Below are 24,355 nucleotides of genomic sequence, written 5' to 3'. Positions count from 1 at the left end.
TCAATATACATTTAATTGGAAACAGTAACAAAATATCGTCGATGATATAAATCAAGAAAATTTTGTTTACTCAATAATAGTTCTAAAATGATTTGGGTTTGCTCTATTCCAACTATTTTGACTTGTGTACTGATTAAGTGTTGGGTACTTCTTAGGTCCTGGGTTGTAGCTAGGCCTTGGATGGTTAGGCCTTGGAAACTGGTTAGGGTTCGGGTATTCATTAGGTCCTGGATTGTAGCTAGGCCTTGGATACCGGTTAGGTTTTTGGTATACATGAGGTCCTGGATTGTAGCTAGTCCTTGGATAGTCAGAGTCAGGCCTTGGATATTCGTTAGGTTTTGCTTGTTCATTAAGTTTTGTAAATTCTTTAGGATTTGGGTAGTCATTAGGTTTTGGATACAGGCTAGGTTCTACTGGCTCGTTTACTCCTCGGTAGTAGCTGGGCATTGGGTACTGGTTAGATCTCTCAATATCTGTTCTGCTCTCTCTGTATCCAACAGATGTTCTGTATGGTGTTCGGCTTTGGAGCGGCTGGCCGTATGTGGTCTGTCCGGATGTATGTGGGTAGTATCGTCGTCGACTCTGAGCTTGCAGACGGTTCTGGCGCAGACGTTCATATCTCAAATTATTTTTGATCCAGTTTTCTGCTCTGAGGAAACATCGCTTCCCAAAGTCAGAGTCCTAGGTATACGAAACTTGTAAGTTTTCTTACTCATCAACAAATTTTGTTTTGATTAAATTGAGAAAATAACAGAATATTCTATATTTTGAGGATAAAGATTAATTATTGACATTAAGAGTTTAAATAACGAATAAACGTCAGCACTTTATGTATGAAAACAGTTTTATAGGGCATTTTTTTGCGTAACAACATCACACTAGTTTATAGTTTGTGAAAAATGTTATCAGCAAAGGCAACTGAGACCTAATGAAAAGATTTAATTGAATATTTAAAATTGATCTGTGCAACAATATGTGTATTGAAATAGTCATTTTTACTACAGAAATCATCACAGGAAGATTCAAATAAACGTTAGCAAGGGAGCAGATCAAGTATGTAATTAAATAAGTTCGAGAGATTTTTCATCTATATTGTGTTCTAAATGGAGATGGCTTCGTGCCTTGAACTTATCGAAGCGCATGAGCCAATGACGCCAGTAGATCTGACAGTGCTTCGGAGCCAATAAGAAAACATCACAGGGGTCTCCATTTGCGTACGCTACTGCTACTAGACCATGGTTCACCTGAAAACAACATGAGAGAGATAACAGACAATCCTTATACGAGGGTCATTTTGTGAGTAAGGGCCGTTTTTTTACGTTTTGCTCCGTAGTTTACCTGCACCATATCAAGACTCCTCACTGCTTACTGACACAATTTGTCAACAGAATGCCGAATGCCACAATGTTCAGCTCTGTAGCTGACGTTTGCACTTCACTGTGTGTTTAAACTGTTTTAATGATTGAATCTCCCGCCGTGTGCTAGAGAAGGTTTAGTACGTTTTTAGATTACAAGAAGCATATCTGCTGATGCTGACATTCTTCGCCAGATGACCGAAGTTTTTGACCCTAATGCCATTATAGAGGGAAGTGCAGGAATGGGCTAGGGAGTTTTAAATTTGCCGTGGAAATGTTCATTTTGGAAGGAAATTGTGTTTTGGTTGGCTCCCAGGCTTCTCACAAGAAGCTCACAAAGGGAAAAAGGTTTTCACGGCAATTTTTACACTCCTTACCCGTTTCCAAAATCTAGCCTCACTCATTGCATTAGGTCAGATACCCTTCAGTCGTAATGACCTTATCTTGCACGCAGCGGTACAAATTCAATAATGACGCATATTTTTCAGCTACAGAAGTGTTATTCTGTTCACAAAAGATACCAGGCGACGGGGGCCTCGTTACCGGGGCTATAGCCCCGACTCGTTACAGCGAATAACACGTAAACTACGGAGCTATTAGCTAAAACGGTCCTTTACAAAAACTGCCCTCGTACATTAAACTGTTGGTTTGAATGCATAATCAAGTACCATAAAATCTATTTTCAGCAGCATCCAAGAAAAGATTTTAATGCACAATGAAAGAAAACTAATAGCCTTGCTGAAAATCTACTATATTTGGTAGTCTATTTGGTATAATGATTATACCAATTTACTTTGTGATTCATGACTCATAGTAGGACACCCCACACCGAAGCTACATGTTGCAACTAGGTTACTAACAAAAAAGTACTTACTCCCCATTTGTAGTTGGGATCGTGGTTTAGAGCCCCTATGTAAGCTGTTATCTGGACGGGTGCGTCATATGTATCTTTGAGATCTCTTTTAGGTTTGTCAGATAGCTTCCAGTCAATCATTACAGGAATGTTTCTGAAACAATTCACACAATTTTTAGCCAATTAAAACATACCAGGGGTCGCCCCGTGGTCGAAAACTCGACCAAAATGTGTATTGTGAAGATTTCTCAATTTTCACCCCATGCTGTAAATAAATCATTTATTGATTGGAATGTCTTCCATTTGTAATTAAATTAGCCATTAAAGAAAAAATAGTATTTCATTCTACATTTAAGTGCGTGTGTATCTCTTTCAGGCTTACATTTTTAAGTACATGTAATCCATACTTGTGTCAATATGATACAAAGCTGAAACTGGGTATTTTTAACCTCCCATATAGTTTGAACGAATCCTTGTATGGCCTTTCAATGGAGCTAGTTTTCCATATCAGAGAAAATTCACATCCCATCAAAAGACCTTTCCTTTTCTTCTAGATAGGAGGTGGACTTACAGTTTCAGGTGGGCCAAAAAATGGGTCATGCCCGGCAGAGCTAAAATGTATTGAACTATACGAACAATATATTATATTAAAAAAATTACCATTACCTGAACATAGCGATGCAATCTGCAACACCTCTGTAACCCAATTTGGGATGAGCGATTGTACTCTCCACAGCCATTGGGTTGGAAATGTGTTCCAGCATCCATGATAAACTCTTAAGACTGTTCTGAGTGACTTCACTGCAGTTCTCTGTGGTCTTTCCTAGAACTGCGTTGCGGACTGCCATGTGAAACTCAGTCCCTCTCACCTTCAGGGCTGTCATGGACAAAACTAACAGTTAATTAACAGTTAAAAACAGTTGAAAATGTTGAATGGATTTCAATTGCATTCAAAAAGAAATAGTAAATTAATTTGTAAACTGTTGTTTTTATAATTGTATACTCATTTTTCATTAAATAAAAAGAGCTATAACACTTGAATTAATTAACAATATTTAAGTAAAATAATACAAATTGTTACAGCCAAGGTTATTCTGGAACTTGCTCAAACTTTGTACAGGTTTATTACAAACAAACTATATTGTAATCAGTTCCATTAGTGTTGAATTAGAATAAATTATAAAAAATCTGATTTAAATGTAGAAAAAATAAGTCTTACAAAACTGTGTGTAACAATCCGTACAATCCGTAGTGTAACACTGCCATAATTTAACAACAATTGATTTAATTCTTTCTGTAGTCTAGTAGTTTTTTTAGATAGTTATATAGGACAGACACACAATTTACAAACCCAATACAAAAATTGAATAATTTTATTTTACCTTCACTGTGATTGTAGAATCCATCCTCGCCCAAATCGTCAATCATTTTCTGCCGCCAGTTTCCTAAAATTTGTTTTGTTTTGTCTGATATTGTCTCTTCAATTATTTTACTAACTGATGGAAATTTTATGTAGTTCTTTATAACTGGGTCTGTAAATGAGTAGCTCAACACCTTTTCAATAGCTGAGTCTTGAGCGTAGAGATCAAGTTTTTCCGTGTTTTCCAGTGGGTAGTTGGTTTCTGTGATTGGTATCGTAGGTTTGAAGATAAACTGATCAGCTGACAGGACCATTTTGATGTCATGAACTGGTGATGAAGGTAGAGAAGGTTTTTGAGAAACTACAGTGGTTTTAGTTTCTCTAAGTTTTAAAGATGAAGTTTTCTGGACAGATTTTTTTTTAGTTGGCCTATTTTTGGTTTTACTATTTGTTTTAGAGGAAAGGTTTTTAGACGCTTTTAATCTTTTTGTAGATTTTCTTTTGCCTTTAGAATTGTTTAAACTTGTAGTCCTAGTTGATTTGCCTTGTTTTGGAGTGCTGGACGATTTTTTAATTCGCTTCACACTTTGTTTCCGGTTAGACACTGAGGGGTTTCTTGTGGAATTAATATTATGATTTTTTATGCTGTATACATCTGTGACAGGTACCACAGCTTTGATTGGATATAAAACAAAGTCACGAATTTTGAAAATGTTGCATTTTGAAACTAACGATTTTTTTATTGTCCTTCTTTTAGTCCTTTGCTGTTGAACTGGTGTTTGCCTCACAAATTTAGCTGGTGAATCTATAGAACCATTTGTCACAGGTTTTTTGTTTCCTTTTCTCGTTCCAGTAGATTCACTCAATGCCTGTGAAATTATAATAATTATTGATATGAATTATGATTATACCTAATAATGCATATGGGGTAGTGTAACTTACATTGATTATATATTTACCCTCTTGTTGAGATATAATCAATGGTGGTACTTAATTATTTTGATTTTTTAATTTCAAACAAGTTACATAAATTTAACTCAGTCAATGCAATGGTTTATTTCATGTTTCATGTCATACAACACAGCTTTAACTGACTTTATGGTAGAGATCCTTTTACATAATCTAAAAGTAAATTATCTAAGGGTACTTTCATGTTGATTAGGCTAAGATCGATTGTGTCAACGGATATTCTCATTATAGTTTACTATGCCTACCTTCATAGCTATATATCATATGGAATTATTTTATGGGGTAATGACACCAATGTTAAAGAATTGTTAATTGAACAAAAGCGTGCTATTAAAATCACAGCAAATGTGGACATGAGGACTCACAGTAAGCCATTGTTTAGAAAATTCAATATACTCACTGTATTTGCAAGGTATATTTTAGAATGTCTGTTGTTTATTAAAAGGAATTTACATACTATACCTACAAATAAAAATGTTCATAACTATTTCACTAGAAACTGTAACTCACTTAGAATTTCCCAGTGTAATTTAAAAATTACTTTGAATTGTTTCGTTGAAATGGGGAAAAAGCTGTATAATTCTCCACTCTCTCATTAAAATTTTTTAGAATTTAACTGTTTTAAGAGGAACGTTAAGCACCTTTTGATTAGTATTAGTCCATATGACATAAATGAGTTTTTCCTTAATGTTAATGGCCATGTATAACTAAAAATTTCTGTGATTATCTGTGGACTATTTTATAGTTATATTTATTATACTGTAACTAGTTCACACTGCTATGCATTGTAAAATGTTCTGGCAATAAAGATTTGATTTGATATTCAATTGTACGCCCGAAAATACCAATTAGTCAGCAAAGCAGCATTCTGTTAATAGTATATTATATTACGTTACTAGTCCTGAAAATAAGTGTTTACCGGACGAGTGTGGTCGTTCCTGTGCGAGACGAAGTCGAGTACGGGATTACCATACGAGACCTGTTATGAATTACTGTTTTTAGTAATCAGCTGAAGTATTTATTTACTTGTTGTTTGTATTAGAGATTTGTTTACCTTGACAACTATGTAACAATTTAAGTTTATTAAAGCCTTATTTTCTAAAAAGGTTCAGTTATTCACAACAAATTTAATAAACTTAAATTTATTATGATACCGGTAATTAAATAATCAAAATCAAAATGGAAAAACTTTTAAAACCAGACAGGTTTGATATTAATCCTGAAAATCCTTCTGCAAGTAGAGCATTCAAACACTGGTTCAGGACACTTGAAAATTTCATATCTGACTCAGCAGTTCCTGAAGAGAGGAAACTTAAGTTAACTTAAGTTGATTAATTTTCTTTCTTACAATGTCTACGAGTATATTTCTGAATGTTCCACGTTTAAGTCAGCAGTTGAAATTTTGCAAACTATTTATAATCCTAAGAAGAATTAAATTTATGCTCGACACATGCTAGCAAACCGCAAGCAGAAGAAAGAAGAAAACATAGACAAGTATCTACAAGAACTTAAACTTCTAAGTAAGGATTGCAATTTTCGTGCCATAGATGGAAATACTTATCGAGATGAAGCCGTTAGAGATGCCTTTATAAGTGGAATTATGAACCCCCATATTCGACAAAGACTACTAGAAAAACCGTCCTTGACATTAAAAGAAGCTGAGGACATTTCACGTTCACTTGAGTCTGCACAGAAGAGCTGTGAAGCATATGGATCTTCAAACCAAATTGAAGTCACATATTGCAACACTTCATCAACACTACCAGATCAACTGGATGAAAATATAGATCCTGAAGAAACTCCTACTTCAGCTTCTGTAGCAAAAAACTATAAACAGAAGTGTTTCTACTGCGGTGGCCGGCGTCATTTTACTCGAAACGACTGTCCTGCCAAAGATGCTACTTGCTCTGGTTGTAAGAAAAGGGGACATTTTGTGAAGGTATGCAGGTTGATGAAAACTCAAGGTAAGACCTTTAATGCCTCTTCTTTGGTAGTAACCACGCTTTCATGTGCAGCTGCCTCCAATGGACTGTCAAAAGCAGTTGTGCGGGGTTATGCAAATAAAATACCTGTTGAAGTTTTGGTTGATACTGGAGGTACCGATAGTTTTATAAACCGAGCTGTGGTAATTGAAAATGGTTTTCATGTAATTCCAGAACGGAAACAGGTATCTATGGCTTCCACAAACCTAAAGTCACCCATCAAAGGTTATGATAATGTGAACTTAGAGTTCTCTGTCCATAACTATGAGAGAGTACAGCTGTTTGTTATTGACAATCTGTGCACTGACATATTGGTTGGTCATGATATAATGAAACTGCATTCTTCAGTAAAACCTAGATTTTGGGGGAGATAAGTTACCTCTGTCCATTTGTAATGTTGCCTGTGCTTCTGTGGAACCACCATGCCTTTTTCATAATCTATCACCTGACTGCAAGCCCATTGCAACTAAGTCTCGTAGGTATTCTAATGATGATGAAAAGTTCATCAACTCTGAAGTGCAAAAACTTCTTCAAAGTGGTATAATTGAAGAAAGTTCATCTCCCTGGCGTGCACAAGTGCTTGTTACCAAAAGCTCATCTCATAAAAAGCGATTAGTAATAGATTATAGTCAAACTATAAATAAGGTTACCCTATTAGATGCCTACCCCTTGACTAATATTGAAAACATAGCTAGTAAAATAGCAGAAAATAAAGTATTCAGTACTATAGATTTAAAGGAGCCTTACCATCAAATACCAATATCGGAACATGAAAAATGCTTCACAGCATTTGAGGCAGCAGGAAAACTTTATCAGTTCTGTAGGGTTCCATTTGGTGTGACAAATGGTGTGTCTGCTTTTCAGCGCACGATTGATAAGATTATTTCCACTGAAGAACTAGAAGGGGTGTGGGCTTTCATTGATGACATAACCGTAGCCGGCAAAACTCAGTCAGAACATGATGAATGGCTGAATAAATTCTTAAAGGTAGCTAAGAAATATAATATTTACTCTAAACAATGAGAAGAGCAAATTTTCTCAAGACAATATCAATCCTAGGATATCAAATTCGCTACCAGTCTATGCAAGCAGATCCAGAGCGTCTGAAACCCTTGTTAGATTTGCGATTGCCAGTTAATGCATCTCAATTAAAACGTGCATTAGGAATATTTTCTCACTACTCAAAGTGGGTTCCCAAGTTCTCAAACAAGATTCGGCCTCTGATTGATTGCAAATCTTTTCCTATATTGCCCTCATCTTTGCCAGCTTTGGCTTTTCAGGAAATTAAACAAGACACACATAGGAAAATCAATACTTACTGTGATTGATGATCTTTCTCCATTAGTTGTGGAAACAGATGCATCTGACTTTGCTATCGCTGCCACCTTAAGTAAAAAGGGTAGACCTGTCGCTTTCTTTTCAAAAACATTGACCGATTGTGAAAAACGTCATTCCTCTATTAAGAAGGAAGCCCTAGCCATAGTCGAATCTCTAAAGAAGTGGAGACATTTCCTCATTGGGCGACATTTTCTATTAATTACCGATCAACAGGCTTTGTCGTTTTTGTTCAACAGTCGGCACAAACATAAACATAAATTGTGATGACAAGCTTTTTGCACTTCACCAGTCACTCTGCCACCCTGGTATCACTAGGATGTACCACTGGGTAAAAAGTAAAAACCTCCCTTACTCAGTTGAGGATGTTAAAACAATGACAAACAAATGCCCAATGTGTGCAGAGATTAAACCTCGTTTCTACAAAACTACAAATGCTCACCTTATCAAGGCCACAAAACCTTTTGAGCGACTAAATGTAGATTTTAAGGGTCCTTTGCCATCTTGCACACGTAATCGATATCTATTGACTATAATCGATGAATATTCACGCTTCCCTTTCGCATATCCCTGCAGAGATATGTCCTCAAGCACAGTAGTTCGCTGTTTAGAAAATCTATTTTCAATATTTGGAATGCCAAACTACATTCATTCAGACAGAGGGAGGCTGCACTTTAGTTTACGTCCTACATTTACTCACATACTGCAGTTTGGTTAAGGTTAGGTTTAGTTTAGAACAGTTTCATTTTATAATCAGCTGGTAGTTAATGTATAATATGTAGGACGTAAACTAAAGTGCAACCCAGAGGGATCTTTTCTTTCAAAAGAACTCAGAGACTACGGTAGGCCTACCTTCATGAAAGAGGAATAGCCACCAGTCAAACGACTCCATATAATCCGGCAGGGAATGGCCAAGTTGAAAAGTTCAATGGAACATTGTGGAAAGCAATCTTGTTAGCTCTGAAGTCCAGGTCACTAAAGGTAGAACAATGGGAAGTTGTACTCAATGATGCATTGCACTCCATAAGATCTCTTATGTGCACTTCGACTAACAGTACGCCACATGAAAGGTTTATCATTCATCCTCGATCCCTCAATGGCACCTCACTGCCAGCTTGGCTCATGAAACCAGGACCGATATTCTTAAAAAGAAATGTTCGGCCATCAAAATTTGATCCTTTAGTTGAGGAAGTAGAGCTGATGGATGCTAACCCTCATTATGCCTTGGTTAAACACAATGATGGAAGAAAGTCAACTGTATCCCTCAAGCACCTTTCTCCAAGGGGGGATGTAAGTCTACTAGAAGACCAAGTCCTTCCAACGCTAAAAGAAAATCCTCAACTGGTGACAGATGAATCACAACCACATGTCATTCCAGAGCCGAGCATTAATCCAGATCCAAATGTCAATCCATAATTTGATATCCAAGACCATGAGTATCAACCAAATGATGATTATCAACCGAACTTCATTCCATTCCTGAACAAGACTCTGAAGAAAACCAACCTCTAGAAAGGCCGAAAAGATCAAGAAAACAACCAAGTTACCTCGCTGATTACATTGTTTAAATTTTGAGGGGGAGAATGTTATGAATTACTGTTTTTAGTAATCAGCTGAAGTATTTATTTACTTGTTGTTTGTATTAGAGATTTGTTTACCTTGACAACTATGTAACAATTTAAGTTTATTAAAGCCTTATTTTCTAAAAAGGTTGTTATTTACAACAAGACCGGTACACACATTTTGGACGAGTTACGTACGATAGTTTACGCCATACTAATAAATCTGTACAAATCCTTATACATATTTCCACCAACTAAAGGACTAAAAATCACTAGTCATAACCTCTAAGGGAGGTTATGTTTTTGTTTATAACGATTCATTGCCACCTAAATACAGTATAATCAGCTGATTGGTGTCCGGTAAAACTCATTACAGTACAGTACAGTAGGAGTAGTAGTAGTACGCAATGAAACCCCATTTGAATAAGCTGGCGGCAAAGGCGGCAAACAGCTTTTTTCTGGACTAAATCCTTGCATGGGAAGTTCGTCAAAATAATGTAGTGTGGCGTAATATCATAGATTGTTGTTGCTTAGTCTATGGTAATATCCTCTGTTTTGGATTGGATTGGAATGAACGAGCTGCCGGTGAACTGAACTTGTTCGAAACCAAAACACATTTTTTTAAGTTTAAGGTTATGTTTGCTTGTTGACTGAGTATTTATTTAATTTGACTGCACCGCACACAGCACATGCCTAACCTAAATCTCTAATCTCATGTTGTGAGTTGTGACAACAACTAATTTATTTCTTACTAGCTCAACGAGACGTAACATAGGTATAGAAAACAATACAAATACAAGTAAGTACAGACATCAATTGAAAGCTCGGCATATTGTAGGCCTAGGCCTACCTTTTGTCGAGATTGGCCACAATTAATTGCTAACCTTTAACTTACTTGTTATCTAAGTGCCAGGGACACTTTGTTGTTAGTTGTTGGGTTCTCCTTTCTTATTAGCCTATTCCTATTGCAAATTACCTACACTTACCGTACATAAATTCTTTCATAGAGTTTTGGCAAGATCAAAAAACGCTAAAATGTTATTTAAACTTACTTGGCAAGCTTTCAAAATATGCCTAGATCTTCTGATGGCAAGATCAAGTCTTAGTAACCTCAAATTGGACAACACATATGTAACGAGAACACGGTTTTTATCAGTTTTATTAGAATAGGCGTAGATAACTTATATCAAACTGATTAAGACGATTATTTTAAAACCCTAAGTAGGCCTAGACCTATAAGTTATAGCCCTAGCTTGAAAACTATTTGTAGGCCCTAAGCTAAAGATTCAGAATGTATTATTTTCAACCACTTTTGCTGGGCTAGGTTAAGTGCCTTCTATGATAGTAATTGTTGCAATTTTAATCTTTTAGATAAAAATCGTCTACCAGTTTTGAAATAACTGAACATTATGAAAGTAAGCACAGAGCCTGTATCAGCGTTTGCAATATATTCAGAAAAGCTAAAGCAAAAGAAGAAGAAGTCTAAAACTCTGTTATCAAATGGTGTAAATAAGGTGACCAAAGCCAAAGTAGGTCTATCAAATGGAGTAGCTAAAGTTAAAAAATCTCAAGTTTCAACCTTACTTAAGAAACAAAAAAATAGCAATGATAACGAGTCATGGCAAATGAAAGAAATAGGTTATATACTTAAAACTTTGGCTGAAAGATCAACAGAAACTAGTAGTCCTAGAGCTGCAGCTTTGTTGGATAGTATTAATGAAGCAAATGAAAAATTGGAATATGACGACAACAATTATCTTGAAGACACATTACATAATGTTATTATGATCGAGAACCTTAAAGATACGGTCAAAAACTTGAAAAGGAAGAAAACTAATAAGTTTACGCCAGGAAAGTCAGCTGACAGTTGCAGTACTAATGGTCCGGGAACTTCCAAAGATACAGATTCACTAGAGGACTTAAAACCCCTTGTATTAAAAACCACCACTTCCCCAACTAATAAGGAAGAATCAAGTGCAAGCCGTTCTAAGAGTTTGAAAAAGTTAAAAACAGCAACAAAAGAACAAGGTCATTCTACTATGACGCTAGATTCAAAATCACAGAATTTAGACCCAAAGAAAAAGCAGCCAAAAGTACCCAAAGAGACAAAACTGAATAAGAAAAATATTAAAAAGGTTGGAATGAAATCAGATAATAATTCAAAAGGTAAATCTCAGAAACATTTGGAAAATAGTGACACAACTGCAAGACTACTTTTCGAGTGGCTTACTGCACCTGTGCTGGAGAAAGATTTCATGCGGTATGTAATATTCTACTTTAATTTATTGTAATAGGCTATACTTAGAGATCTTTACCACAGTTCTAATAGCCTAGGCTAAATCATAATCTTAAACAAGTTTATTTTTTTATTTTTAGTAGGCCTACCTATGTCTTGTGCTGGTTAAATATGTTTAAGTCCCTATATAGAGTTCTTTAAAGGACACATTTTAAACCAACTTTACTTAGTACAATAATAGCATGACATATTCTGTGCTGGTCAGACCAACTTAACAAGACCACCGTGCACGCCGATTAAGTTTGGATGCATTGCACATTAACTTACTATTAATAGGTACTTTGGGTCACTGTAAGCTTAGCCATTGGCAAGGGTTATTAGTCATTACTGTGAGGACCACCAGTCAAACCACTGTCAGGACTGTCTTTTTCACGTTTGTACTGGCATGAGTTTAGTACATGTTTACTTCAGGAGATGCCATAGGAGACCACAGGTACTTTATTATTCATCATTGAACGTGTTAAACAGTGAATGCTGAATTTCCCAAAATAGTGAAAATGCAGATGCTAGCCAACCCATATAGGGTAGGCCTTAATTTAGCTTTGTTGCAAATTTACTTTTGGCTTGCTTAATTGCTTCTGTTATGTTTTCAGTGACTATTGGGAGAAAAAACCACTTCTTATACAAAGAGAGGGGCACAGGCACTACTTCTCTGAGTTGTTGAGTACTGAAATAATAGATACGATGTTGAGAGAGAACAATGTATGTTTCACCAAACACTTGGACGTTACTTCATACACCGATGGTGTACGAGAGACCCATAACCTAACAGGTAAAAGTAAAAGTACACAGAGTGAAATAACTGTAAAGAGGAGTCGTTTAAAGAAAATAGCTTTACAAAGAAATCCTTTTTAGTACGAACAAACCATTGAAGGTAAAATTTCAAACTTGATATAAGTTAATTTTTAATTGGCCAATAATACACTATTTTTATAAACATGAACTTTAACCACAGATTTTCTTGATACTTAGTTGCAATGTAATCATTTTAAGTTTTTACTGATGTTTAATACTGGAATGTATGTTTCAGGCAGAGCACAGGCAAATGTTGTTTGGGACTTTTACTCTAATGGATGCAGTGTCAGGCTTTTAAACCCACAAATTTTTCTGCCAAAAATCCACACCTTGAACGCAACACTTCAGGAGTATTTTGGCTGCTTTGTTGGTGCTAATGTGTATCTGACCCCACCTAACTCTCAGGGGTTCGCTCCCCACTATGACGACATCGAAGCTTTCGTCCTGCAGATAGAGGGAAAGAAGCGTTGGAAAATTTACACTCCCAGGTTAGTTGACGGCGTTAATTTTACTATATTGTGCACTAGCTCTAAGTTAGGTTAAGATTTGAACATCTATTGATATAAGATATTATGGTAGGCCTATAGGTTACAATAAAATAATTGTAACCTAAGCCTAGTTAATTTTCTTGATCGAATTTCTACTTCTGATTTTTATCTCAGCAGAACAGGTTTTGGTACCCTATATTTCACGAGGTTAGATTAAATGCTCATAAATTAAATATATTTTTAAAATATTGAAGAAGTACTACACATGGACTGCATGGTTTTAGTTATAAACTGTTTAAATCGTAGAGTTTTTGATTCTACATTATGATCAATATTATGTTACAACAGTATGTAGGCCTATCAATATTATGTACACATAAAAATTTTTTTAGGTACCGTACATCTATTTTAAATTGACAAATCAAAGTCAGTTAGCAGCATTCAAAATTCTCTTTGGCTTAAAACAAAGTTTTTCTAAAATATCTTTAAGTTAACATTAAAATAGACCTAAGGGCTTAGCTCATCAGTGAATTTTAATCTAATCTATTTATCTGATCTCTTAGTCTGTAAAATATTTCTGAATGATTGGATACGTTTAGGAGATAGTTGTTTAGTTATTAGGGAATTTATAAAAGACTTACGGTACCTGGATTGTTACAGCAGATATGGTTGTACAAAGTAGGGCAGTTGAAGTGATAAATGCCATTATCTAAAAAATATGTACAATAATAACTCATAAAATTATACAGAACATACACACTCTGACAGTTATGGCTGAGATAGAGTTTTGATTCTGTCTTATCTCTTCTGATATAACTCCAATCTCAATACTATGAATAGTTGAGATTTTTGCTCTTTGTATTGCAACAATGTCTTGTGTTCAAAATTGTAGAGGTTTGATGAATTGACGAAGGATGTTTTACCAAATTTAGGCTACCTCATGAATATTGTTGCTGAAGGTAGAATGCCTATAAAGAATGCTTAGTAAGACTTTTAATATTTTTTTCACTAATATTTAACTTTACCATTTACCTTACTATAAAAAATTTTAAAACTTGTCAACTGCAGCCACTGAATCAAAATTAGATGGTTTAGGAAAAAATATTGTTCGGTACTATGTTTTTCAAAATTTTATAGAACAAGATATTATGCAACACTTATACTCGTCCATGTTCTACCACCTCCTGGTACTGAGTGCGTTGAACAACGCTTTTAGCAAATTTCCCTTCTGGGGAATAAGCCACCTATATTATAAGGCTCATCTCAGAATTTACAGAGATTGTGGAAGCAATGATGGTTTTTTCCAAGAATGTGGGATCTGTCTAGGATTTTTCCTATATAATTTTTCCGTCACGTTCAATATCCAGGGAGGTTGACGATAAATGTTTCCGTGATCGCGGAATAACAATGATGATATTTCTGTGATAAAAGGGGATAACTTAGATAATATTTTTCCCACCAGTGTTTAGCTCAGTGATGATCTCACGATCATGGCAAATAGTCATGATATTACCGCAATAACATTAACACCGATAGGCAATATCACGGCAGAATTAAGCGAGGAGTCGAACTAGCTGGAGCCAGACTGACTAGCCGAGGTCGGATTAACGGGGTTCTACTATATTACTTCCAGGAGAAAAACAATTTTTTAATATATTGAAGCATTTTAATCTTAATAGCCGTCGAGAAAATGATTAAAAATTCATTTAAAATTGTCATGTTATTCTAATGAAGTCTAAGTAAACTGAAAAATTTGTATTTTTCATGTTTAAATATTAAATTTTGATCTACTTCATACTAAGCTTATAACATTTAATTAACAAACACACTTTATTAACTTATTTGTTGTACAGCTAACATAAGTACACTTTAAGTTTAAACCTATTACCTTAAATTCCTGGTACATCCACAAAACTTTAATGGGTTTGGAGTTTGAACTGCTTTCTCTTAAATGCGTTTAAAGTTACAGGATTTATTTAAAATGCCACTGGCGTTAAAAAAACAAAAGTAATTTTAAAAAGGAAATAAATTGACACGTTATAGAGAATAATATTGTAGAAACCAATTGAAATTTGCTTAGCTGCAGGTTTTCATCGGCAGGGGTATTGTTATAATCAATAGTTTGTTTACAAATAAGTGGGTGGGTAAGGGGTTTCTACCGTGGATCTAAAGAACTACTTAGCCCTATTATGTGTTCATATCCCATTGAGATCATGAGTCCAAATCATTTTCCTCTCCAGGAATGAAGCTGAAGTACTGCCAAGATTCTCCAGTCCTAACTTTACCCAGGAGGAAGTTGGAGATTCATTCTTGGACGTGACTCTTGAGCCTGGGGATCTGCTGTACTTCCCCCGAGGATTCATCCACCAAGCCTCTACACCAGTGGAAGGACACCACTCGCTACACATAACACTGTCAGCTTACCAGAAGACTGCCTGGGTCGACTTACTGGAGAAGGTATGACAGAAATTTAAATTAGAAAGCAAATAGAATTTATATAACACATATTTTAGATACAAGTTCACGACAATCGAAAGAACACTGGTTTTATCAAGATATTTTCAACAGTTTTTCAGTGTTTTAACCCTTTCAGTGCTAGGCCAATAATTTGTATTTCGTAAGACTTTTTTGTTTGCCTTTCAATTCCCTTACCTATTGTTGAATTTTAACTTTAATGTTGCCACTATTTTATTAATTAGGCTAATTTTGAGTTATAACTAATAAGAAAATAGGATTATATATAACAAAGATAAATCCCAGTATTTGTTGTAAACATTAAATAAAACTTAGTTTTTGTTGTAATTTTCCTGGTTTTCCTATAAATTTTTATGTTCTGATAGCATTGTTTGAAACCAAAATCTCATAAAATCAAAAGACATATAATTTACAATGTAATATTGAATTTAACTTTGATTTAGTTGGACGTGGTTATCGTAATATAGCCATATTAGGGAAATTGATGTTTTGCAGCAAAGTCTCAGGAACACATTTATGATCACTGTTGTGTTTCAACTAAAAAATATCATCTAAATAGTCCGTGACTAACTAGTGCTGCTAACTAGTAACACATTAAACAACCATCTGTAGCGCTCTCTGTTCCCAATCGGTGGCGTCAGCTTGAATACCTGTTTTTGACTCCTCAGTCTTCAAGCACAGATAGCCGAGAAGGCTAGGGCGTGTGTCACTTGGCCAGTGGCATTCGTCTGCTCAGGTTCGATTCCCGTCCTGTGTGGCAAAGAATTGGTGACCTGTGTGTTTGTAGCGATATACTACAACCACTGGGGCATAGTGAGGTGTTCATAATCCTTGGTTTAGACATAGGCCTACGCCTCGAAATCATCGGATTGGGCGAATCTTTTAGCTAAGTGGTTGTTAGTGTATCCTATGAACATGCAGGTCACCAATGGCCGTTTTGCTACTTTTTGTTAAAATAACCTTCCTCTGTATATCCCTTAGAGATTTTTTAAAACAACGATATATCGTTTCATAGCACTGAAAGGGTTAAACAGAAATTTTATTTTCTATTAGAAGTTGTATATGTTTAGGCGCCAGCTGTTTTAAATCCACTACACCAGAGTAGATCAGATGTTGAGACATTTGTTCACACAATACCTGTGGACTAAACATTTTGCTGCCAACTGGTGCAGGAATTTGGTTGTTAAAATTAAACTTGAGAGTTTATGTAAACTTTATAACTTATTTTGTAAAGTTGTTTTTTCACTGGAGCTCAAAACACCAATTATATTAAACAAATGTTTACAACAGATATATGCTGTTTTCCACAAGAAATTGGTAAATATAATATGCCCTAGCGTAGTAAACACATGTTTACATAACTTGAATTGAGCTGTGTTTACATTGGAGTTTTCATAAAAAAAGAAGAATAAATATGTACATCTTGTTGTAAACTACAGTGTAAACATGGTTTAAGACAAACATGGTTTAAGTGCCATTCATAATGCCAAATCAAATAGTTATTTGAAACCATTTCCTTTTTTTTTTAATTTCATTCATAAATCATTATTAGCAATATTACATCAATATTGTACCCCTTGTACCAGACCAAATAGGTTACAAATAGGTTTCTTGGGTTATCCTGTTTGATTGGCTGTTCAGATGTCCAATTTTTATGGGAGGTTAAAATTGATTGGTATCCATGGCAACAAAAGAAAAAGCTACGATGTTTACATTTTCTTTGTGTACGTTTCTCACTTCCGATGAATTTTCCACTTCCAGACAGCTGAATCAAAATAAAAAAATGTGTTAAAATTAGCAATTTTATTCATCTTCTGGACATACCACTGATTACAGGTTTTTCGTAACTTCAAAGAACTTATATTTTCAAGGGAAAGGTCAGTGATACGAACCACAACAAACATATCCGATGCTAACATTCATTGCCAGATGACTGAATTTCATGACCCAAATGCAGTGATAGCGAGTGCAGAAATAGGTTAGGAAATTTTAATTTGGCCGTGAAAATGTTTATTTCTGGAAGGAATTGTGTTTTTGGAATGTACCCAGACTTCTCAAAAATGACCACAAAGGAAAAAAAGATTTCATGGCCATTTGTACACTCCATAACCTATTTCTGCACTTCACCCTCACTCATTGCATTAGGGCCATATCCTTCAGTCATCTGGCGATGAATATCGGCATCGGATATGTTTCTTCTTCTTGTAATCAAAAAACATTTCACTGACCTTCTATAGTTGGATTCTATAGTTTCACTTGAGGTTCTATAGTTTAACAAGCAGCAAATCTTAGCCTATATGTCAGCTACAGAGCTGCAAATTGCCATTCAGTTGACAAGATGCCAATAAGTGGCGAGGATCCACGTTGGTGCTTACAAACGAACAGATTTATTGGTAAAACGGCCCTTACTTAAAAACCATCCTTGTAATTGGAGTATGATCAACCAACTGAGCTATAAATTAATTTGTGGAAAAACATTTGTTTTAATCTAATGTACATTTAATTCAATTTATCCTCCATAGGCTTTGCCATTGGCCCTCAAGAAGGCGGCTGAGAATGATGTAGAGTTCCGACGAGGGCTGCCACGGGACTACCTCGGTCTGGAGCACCATGGTAGTGTCCGGGAGAAGCAGACGTTTGTATCTACGGCTCACTCACTGATGGAGAAGCTCAGTCACTACCTGCAGCTCAGTTTGGGTGCTGGGGTGGATCTGATGGGAGCTCAGTTTATGCACGACGCACTTCCTCCTGTATTTACTCCGGGTGAGGTTTAACAGCCTACTATTATTATTGGTTTGTTTGGAGTTTTGGTTGTTTTGGAGTGAATAGTCTTTTAATTCAGGAGTCTCACACTCTTAGTCAGGCTTAGTTGCAAACCACCATATTGGGGCTCCTTACTACTAAAAAGTTTTCAGCCCCCCAATCACCATATTGATTCTTATGCTCATGGGGGGATGATAAATTAAATTGTAACCCCCTCAACATCCGCCATCATCTCTTATGATTGTGGTGAATATCTGATTTTTCCATCACAGCGACTCTCATGAGTAGGGCAACATCTTGATCATGTTCAGCGATTGCGATATTTTACTTCACACACCAACACAAAAATAGGAAGAACAACAATTATTAGTGATTATTCTAAAAAGGGCCGGCTCGGCAGTCACACTACAGGCAGGTCTCCTGTGCGCGTAAAATTTTATTCCTTCCTCTGCCTTAAAAAATAAAAAAAAAATTAACACAGAAATCAGAAATGATTTTCCTCTCCTAAGGCCCCATTTTAAAAAAATGTTATAAGTGGACCTATACTATAACTCAAGGTGGGTTCTGATCACCAGCACATAGTAATGCCACAAAGCAATTTTTAATTGGTGGGCTTTAATTGCCTTAGACCCTAGCTTCTGAGATAGACATCTTGCCCTCTAAGCTTTAGACTAGTCATGCCACATAAAATTTCATATATAATGCTTTGTATAGTGTAAGTTTGAATGAAAAATTGTTTTGTTTAGAGGAAAAACTAACTTCAAGTGTTGGCGGCGGACTGAAGATGAAAAACGGGAAGTTAAAAGGCAGAGTTGAATTTCAGATGGAAACCTGTGTGAAGTTGATAAGACACAACATTTGTAGGTAAGGGTCAATGTTAACTACCTTTTTGGCAAATTTCTGCTCCGATATGCCCACCAACATATATGTTGGTAATGTAACATAAATGTTGTAGAAAATTGTATATACAAAAAGTTTGATCATTTTTGTTACCCCTTAAATTTTTGTTTTTGTAGGGCTACCAAATTCTTTAATTTGGCGGGGACTGGTTGAATCAGTTTGTTGGCGGGGACTGGTTGAATCAGTTTATTTGCGAGAACTGGGTGAATCTGTTGGCAGGGACTGGCAGCATCGGTTATCCCAAAGTCAAAAATTAAACCCATTCAAAGATGCATTGAAATTAAATTGCTATTATTATTATACACTATCTCCTCAGGAGGGCACCCGCTAGAAGTTGGAAGAAAATCATTAACATATAAATTGGTCGATTTGATATGCAAACAAATTAAATTAAATTAAATTAACAGTAGAATATAATGCCACAAATTTGACCTCAAAAGAACAACAGAGTAAAAAATGGCAGCCATGATTAAATTCAAACTGGCAGATTCAAGAAATCTTTAATGGCTGCCATTTTGACTCGGTTGTCCGTTTGAGTTCAAATTTGCGGCATTGTATTCTACTTGTAAAGACCTTTAATTTGATGTGGATATGAACGCTTACATTTAAAAATTTCCTCTGACTCCTAGTAGGCCCCTGAAGAGGTAGTGTATCACAGAATCATGCGTTAAAATTATTTGAATACCCAGTAACTGTGTACCAAATTTTAAAGCGCTATCTTCATTAATTTTTTATATATTTATTATTTAACCATCCCGGAACTTTTTTTCCACTCTGATAATGTTGAGATGGTACAGGCTGGTCGAGGAGGAGGGTGAGGTGAGACTATACCATTGTCTGTACAACTCACTGGAGTATCATGGAGAAGATCCTCAGTTCCTGCTGATGCCTGCTGAGGGTATCCCAGTCATCACACATCTCCAGGCCAAGTATCCTGGATACACCTCACTCCGGGACATACCCCACCAGGACCCAGAGGATCTGGTAAGCTAGACAAAACATCTTACCCACCTAAAATACACTCCTTGGCGGTGTGGCTGTTCCAAATGTAACGAAAATCATTCATTAAAACATAAAAATATAGTATATTTATTGAGAGTGAGAATATATAGGCCTACCTAAGGCATGAGCATTTCTTCACACACTCATGCTATCTTTTCCTGCTGCTTGAAACCCCGCTAGTGTAGTATGCCATACTTGAGTTTTTTTTTATATATTATAGTAAACTAGTGCTCCTGTTGCTCGAATTCGAGCAATTGCTAAGTATTCCAGGCGTTATTTCAAAACGAATTAACAGTCATAATTTCCGATGACTTAAAAGAGTCAACTCAAAGATAATGTAATCAATCACTCGACTCCAGTTATCGAAACTGAAAATGAACTCACTCTGAAAATGAACGCTCTTATGTGTATCATGCGTTTAATATAAACAGCTGTTTTAGTATGCAATTAATACAAATTATTCGTCTGTTTAAGTAAACAAAATCGTTTCTTCATAAGAAATACACTGGCATTTTGATAGCCTGTGGGACAAAGCCTGAGGACTTTTATTACAGGAATTGGTGAAAGGGGGCATCTACACAACAAATTCTTAATTTTGACACCTCATTTGTAAAAATCCGTCAATTATTAACGGAGGAGTAGTGTTTCGTAGAAATCGCCTTCACGTATTATATATAAGGATGTGGCATCTTTTTCTGTCTAGTTAGTTGCAGTGCACCCATCCACATGATTTTTAATGAGATTTTGTTTTTCCTGGTAAACGCTTAATCCATCAGAAATCATTATTTGCAAAACATAGAAAGAAAATTTATCCAAATCTCGTTAATTGTGCATTCTCCAGTTATACCCAAAGTGGTGATCCAATAAATGACCGACTGTTTACAAATTTGCTAGTTAGTATTTTGAATTTAAAATGAGTACCGTACAGTTTAAAATTACACAAAATATATATTGAAAATTGCATCATTAATCCAAGAACCGTGACAAACACAGCCAACCTTGTTTGTACGAGACACTACAGTGGCAAGCTTGAAGATGGAACTAATTGGAACACTCAATTTTGATTGTGTCGCAAAAGGATGATTAACACGTTTTCTTTTTGGACCAGTGAACAGGGTAGGTTCAACCAGGCTCCAAAGTTACTTTTAAGACCGTTTGTGATGGACTTTCCATTTCCATTTCGTTTTGTCATAAGAGCCAGAAGCTCTCTGACTGCAAACCCGGTACCTGTAATTAAACATACCCGGGCATGATGTAGGCCGAAGCATTCACACCGACCTTTGGCACACCATGAGAGGATGACTTAAGGTCATCAGGCTCGCCGGCTGCCGAAGCAACCCTTCGGAGAGAGGGTTGCCTCTCAATCCTAACCAAGGATACCGGCTACTTGTTTAAGCGTCACTCCACCTGGGTTCCCCCAGGTACGAAACCCAGAAGGACCATAATGGAATGCCCTGACGCATTTAGTGCAGGCAACACTCGGGACCTATCCAATCCCAGACAGGCAGATCCCGCCGTCAAAGCCAGGAAGAAGGGGACCACCAGCAAGCTGATGGGGGAACCCCAACCACCTATTTACACCACTACCCGATCGAGGCCTTACCCAGTTTCTGGGAAACCAGAGGTGACCAAGGCGATACATCCCTGAACACCCCCAGCGGGCTTGAACCCAGCACCCTATCTACTTCGTTTGCCTGTCAAGCCCAACATCACTGCCAGGCCATCAGGGTTTCCCAAAAGGAGGCAGGAATAGAAGTGGGTCCCACCCGGATGAACCTATCCACCATTGCTCAATTGAGGTTCCAGGGAGAACCCCCCACACTCTAGATAACCATACCTTCCGGTCTCAGAGACAGGGATTGGCTGATGGAGTGCGCCCAGCCGTTGCCCTCACACTGCGGAAAGTTACGTTCCCTTAGAGTGTCCCCGTGAGCTGACGGGTACTCGCCCGATTTCACCTCCAGGAAGACTACTTCCAAAGTCGAGGATTTGCCACACTGAATGCCAGTCGCACATCAACAAGCGGGCCGAAGCCCAAAGGATCATAGCTACAGGCAGGTGATAGATTGGTGGCGCACTTCCACCTCTTGCAGAGCTGAACACCCCCCACAACCTGGATGGGGGAATGTCACTGGGTACTCTCACTTTGGGTAAACCCAAAGAGGCTGGCTTGCCCAGTCGTCCATAAATATGACCTACTTGAAATGCCGATTCCGACACCGCGCAGTTACCTCCCCTTTGGGGGCGAACTTACCCAATTTTTCACCTCCCAGGACGAGGCTACTTCCAGAGCCGAGGATATGCCTCACAATGTCAGTCGTACACAACAGGCAGGACGAGCCCGATGAACTCAAGTCACAACCACAACCACAGCCACAGGCAGGTGGGAGACCGAAGTCTCGCAAAGCTGAACACCCCACCACCCTGAATGGAGAAAATGTCACTGGGTACTCTCACTTTGGGTACAACCCAAAGAGGCTGGCTTGTCCAGTCGTCCATAACTGTGGCCTACCTGAAGTGCTGGTTCAAACACCGGGCAATTACCTCCCCTCTGGAGGGCAAGTTCGTGATGGACTACTAGGCTTAACAATAGCATAATAAGATGATTTTATGTGAAACGGACATTCATTGGCAACCACCCAACTACATCCAGCTGAACAAGCCCACTTGGAGATGTGAAATATTGTTTGTATGCTATAAACTCCCTGAAAATCAATTATCAATTGTCAATTATTTATGATGGGGACGCCACTATGTGCGTATTTTAACCCAAATATGAGTGGAAGGATGAGTGTGAGTGGCCTTTCATCAAGTGATTTTTTAATCCATTCCTGCTTCCTTGATTTATTCCAAAGCCAATCTGGGTTACCTCCAAAAATAATTAACACAGTATCTTGTAGCCTAATGCCATTTATCTCCACATAGGACTATGACTTCATAATATTTTTATTCATATTAATGAAATCTGAGAAGTATTTTATCTGAGAAGTTGTTTATTTTTCAGATCACACTGATATCTGACCTTTGGGATGCAGGTTTGCTGTCTGCAAAAAATCTTCCAGTCGTGGAAGAAAATTGATCATCGTTCTTAAAACGTTTCCTGTACGTTTGCATCAAAGGCAGTCTGAACGCATGAGTCCCAATTCTTTTAAACGCTGCTAAATGAAATCAGAAAGAGGAAACTAATGTAAGATGAAGTCAATTACTTAAACCTGTGGATGGATTTAGTTTTATTGCTTGATATTGATTAGAATAAGTAATGTATTTGACCAATTTGACCTTAATGTTTTTATATCTCATCACACATTTTTTTACAATATTGACCAAACAATTATTAATGTAATTTTGTATACTTCAAGTACCTCTACTGAAGAGTATAGTTTATTCATTTCAGCTCAGATATTGTCCCCAACAAATGCTTGTAAATAATTTGTAATTTATAGTCTAAAAGGATGGTTTAAATTTTGTTTTGCAGCCTTTACTGACCAACTATATTCATTCAAACAAATGGTTTTGTTGATGTTACTTTTGTATAGCCTAATATTATTTCATTTCTATTAATGTATAAAGTATATAGTGTTGGTATTTTACAAAAATTGTATTATTTTATTCCTTTTTTCTGTATCCATCCATCTACATTCCTAATGTCGGACACCACTAAAAATATTTGACAAATGCCTAAATGATCTGGGAGCAAGCTAAGAACTACTAGTTTTCAGTCGAACAAAGTTGTTTGTACAGTAAACATTTTTGTCTGATCAACAGATCTGAGCATTGCCTCATTTAGTTCTATGTGCAACTGGAGTTTAGTTGTATGAGACAGAACTGCTGGGTATTAAAACTTATGATCAGGTGTTACTAAAGCTAATCTGGACTCTATCTACCAGGTAAGCTGGATGATTCCCATCCCTGTACACCTAATCAGCCTATTGGCTTTTCCTTAATTTCTTTTAAAAGGCCTACTTTAATACTTTTAATTGGAATGGCAACCATACGAAGGTAGGTATTTGAACTTTTAAGCCAATTATGAATAGAGATGAGTGTAGGGTTATTGGCACGATCTTGTAGTCTTGTTACTGACTAAGGTTGACATGTTCCTTAGACATGACTGTTAATTAATAGCCCATACAGCCAATGGCAACCAAGGGACCTACAGTTTATAGTGGAATCCGAACCACATTTTTGCCATTGTAATTTACAAATTGGTCTAATTATCAGAA

General features: G+C 36.6%; 2 protein-coding genes across 3 annotated transcripts; one reads left to right on the top strand and one right to left on the bottom strand.

Annotated features, from left to right (window-relative positions):
• LOC128986874 (uncharacterized) lies at nt 1–13,761 on the bottom strand. 2 transcript variants are annotated; one of them, XM_054407460.1, is made up of 6 exons: nt 13,642–13,761; nt 3,591–4,437; nt 2,875–3,085; nt 2,230–2,362; nt 1,122–1,244; nt 1–681 (listed from the first exon to the last, which is right to left on the bottom strand). In XM_054407460.1, the coding sequence occupies exons 1-6, from the start codon at nt 13,699–13,701 to the stop codon at nt 67–69; spliced, it is 1,989 nt and encodes a 662-aa protein (XP_054263435.1). In that variant the 5' UTR covers nt 13,702–13,761; the 3' UTR covers nt 1–66. The 2 variants fall into 2 exon arrangements, with proteins under 2 accessions (XP_054263435.1, XP_054263436.1); XM_054407461.1 differs by lacking the exon at nt 13,642–13,761 and adding an exon at nt 10,469–10,504.
• Nucleotides 10,082–23,708, top strand: LOC128986873 (ribosomal oxygenase 1-like). The gene is made up of 9 exons (XM_054407459.1): nt 10,082–10,215; nt 10,788–11,676; nt 12,306–12,484; nt 12,743–12,995; nt 15,236–15,452; nt 17,993–18,233; nt 18,980–19,097; nt 19,931–20,117; nt 23,140–23,708. Exons 2-9 carry the CDS (start codon nt 10,826–10,828, stop codon nt 23,212–23,214), a joined length of 2,121 nt encoding a protein of 706 aa, XP_054263434.1. The 5' UTR covers nt 10,082–10,215; nt 10,788–10,825; the 3' UTR covers nt 23,215–23,708.
• The last annotated feature ends 647 nt before the right edge of the window (nt 23,709–24,355 follow it).

This window comes from Macrosteles quadrilineatus, unplaced genomic scaffold (genome assembly GCF_028750875.1).
Source record: "Macrosteles quadrilineatus isolate MER2022 unplaced genomic scaffold, UCM_ALF_1.0 Scaffold_2__2_contigs__length_208266976, whole genome shotgun sequence".
Lineage (NCBI taxonomy): Eukaryota > Metazoa > Arthropoda > Insecta > Hemiptera > Cicadellidae > Macrosteles > Macrosteles quadrilineatus.
The sequence above is the reverse complement of the archived record's forward strand: the minus strand, read 5'-3'. Positions and strand labels throughout refer to the sequence as shown.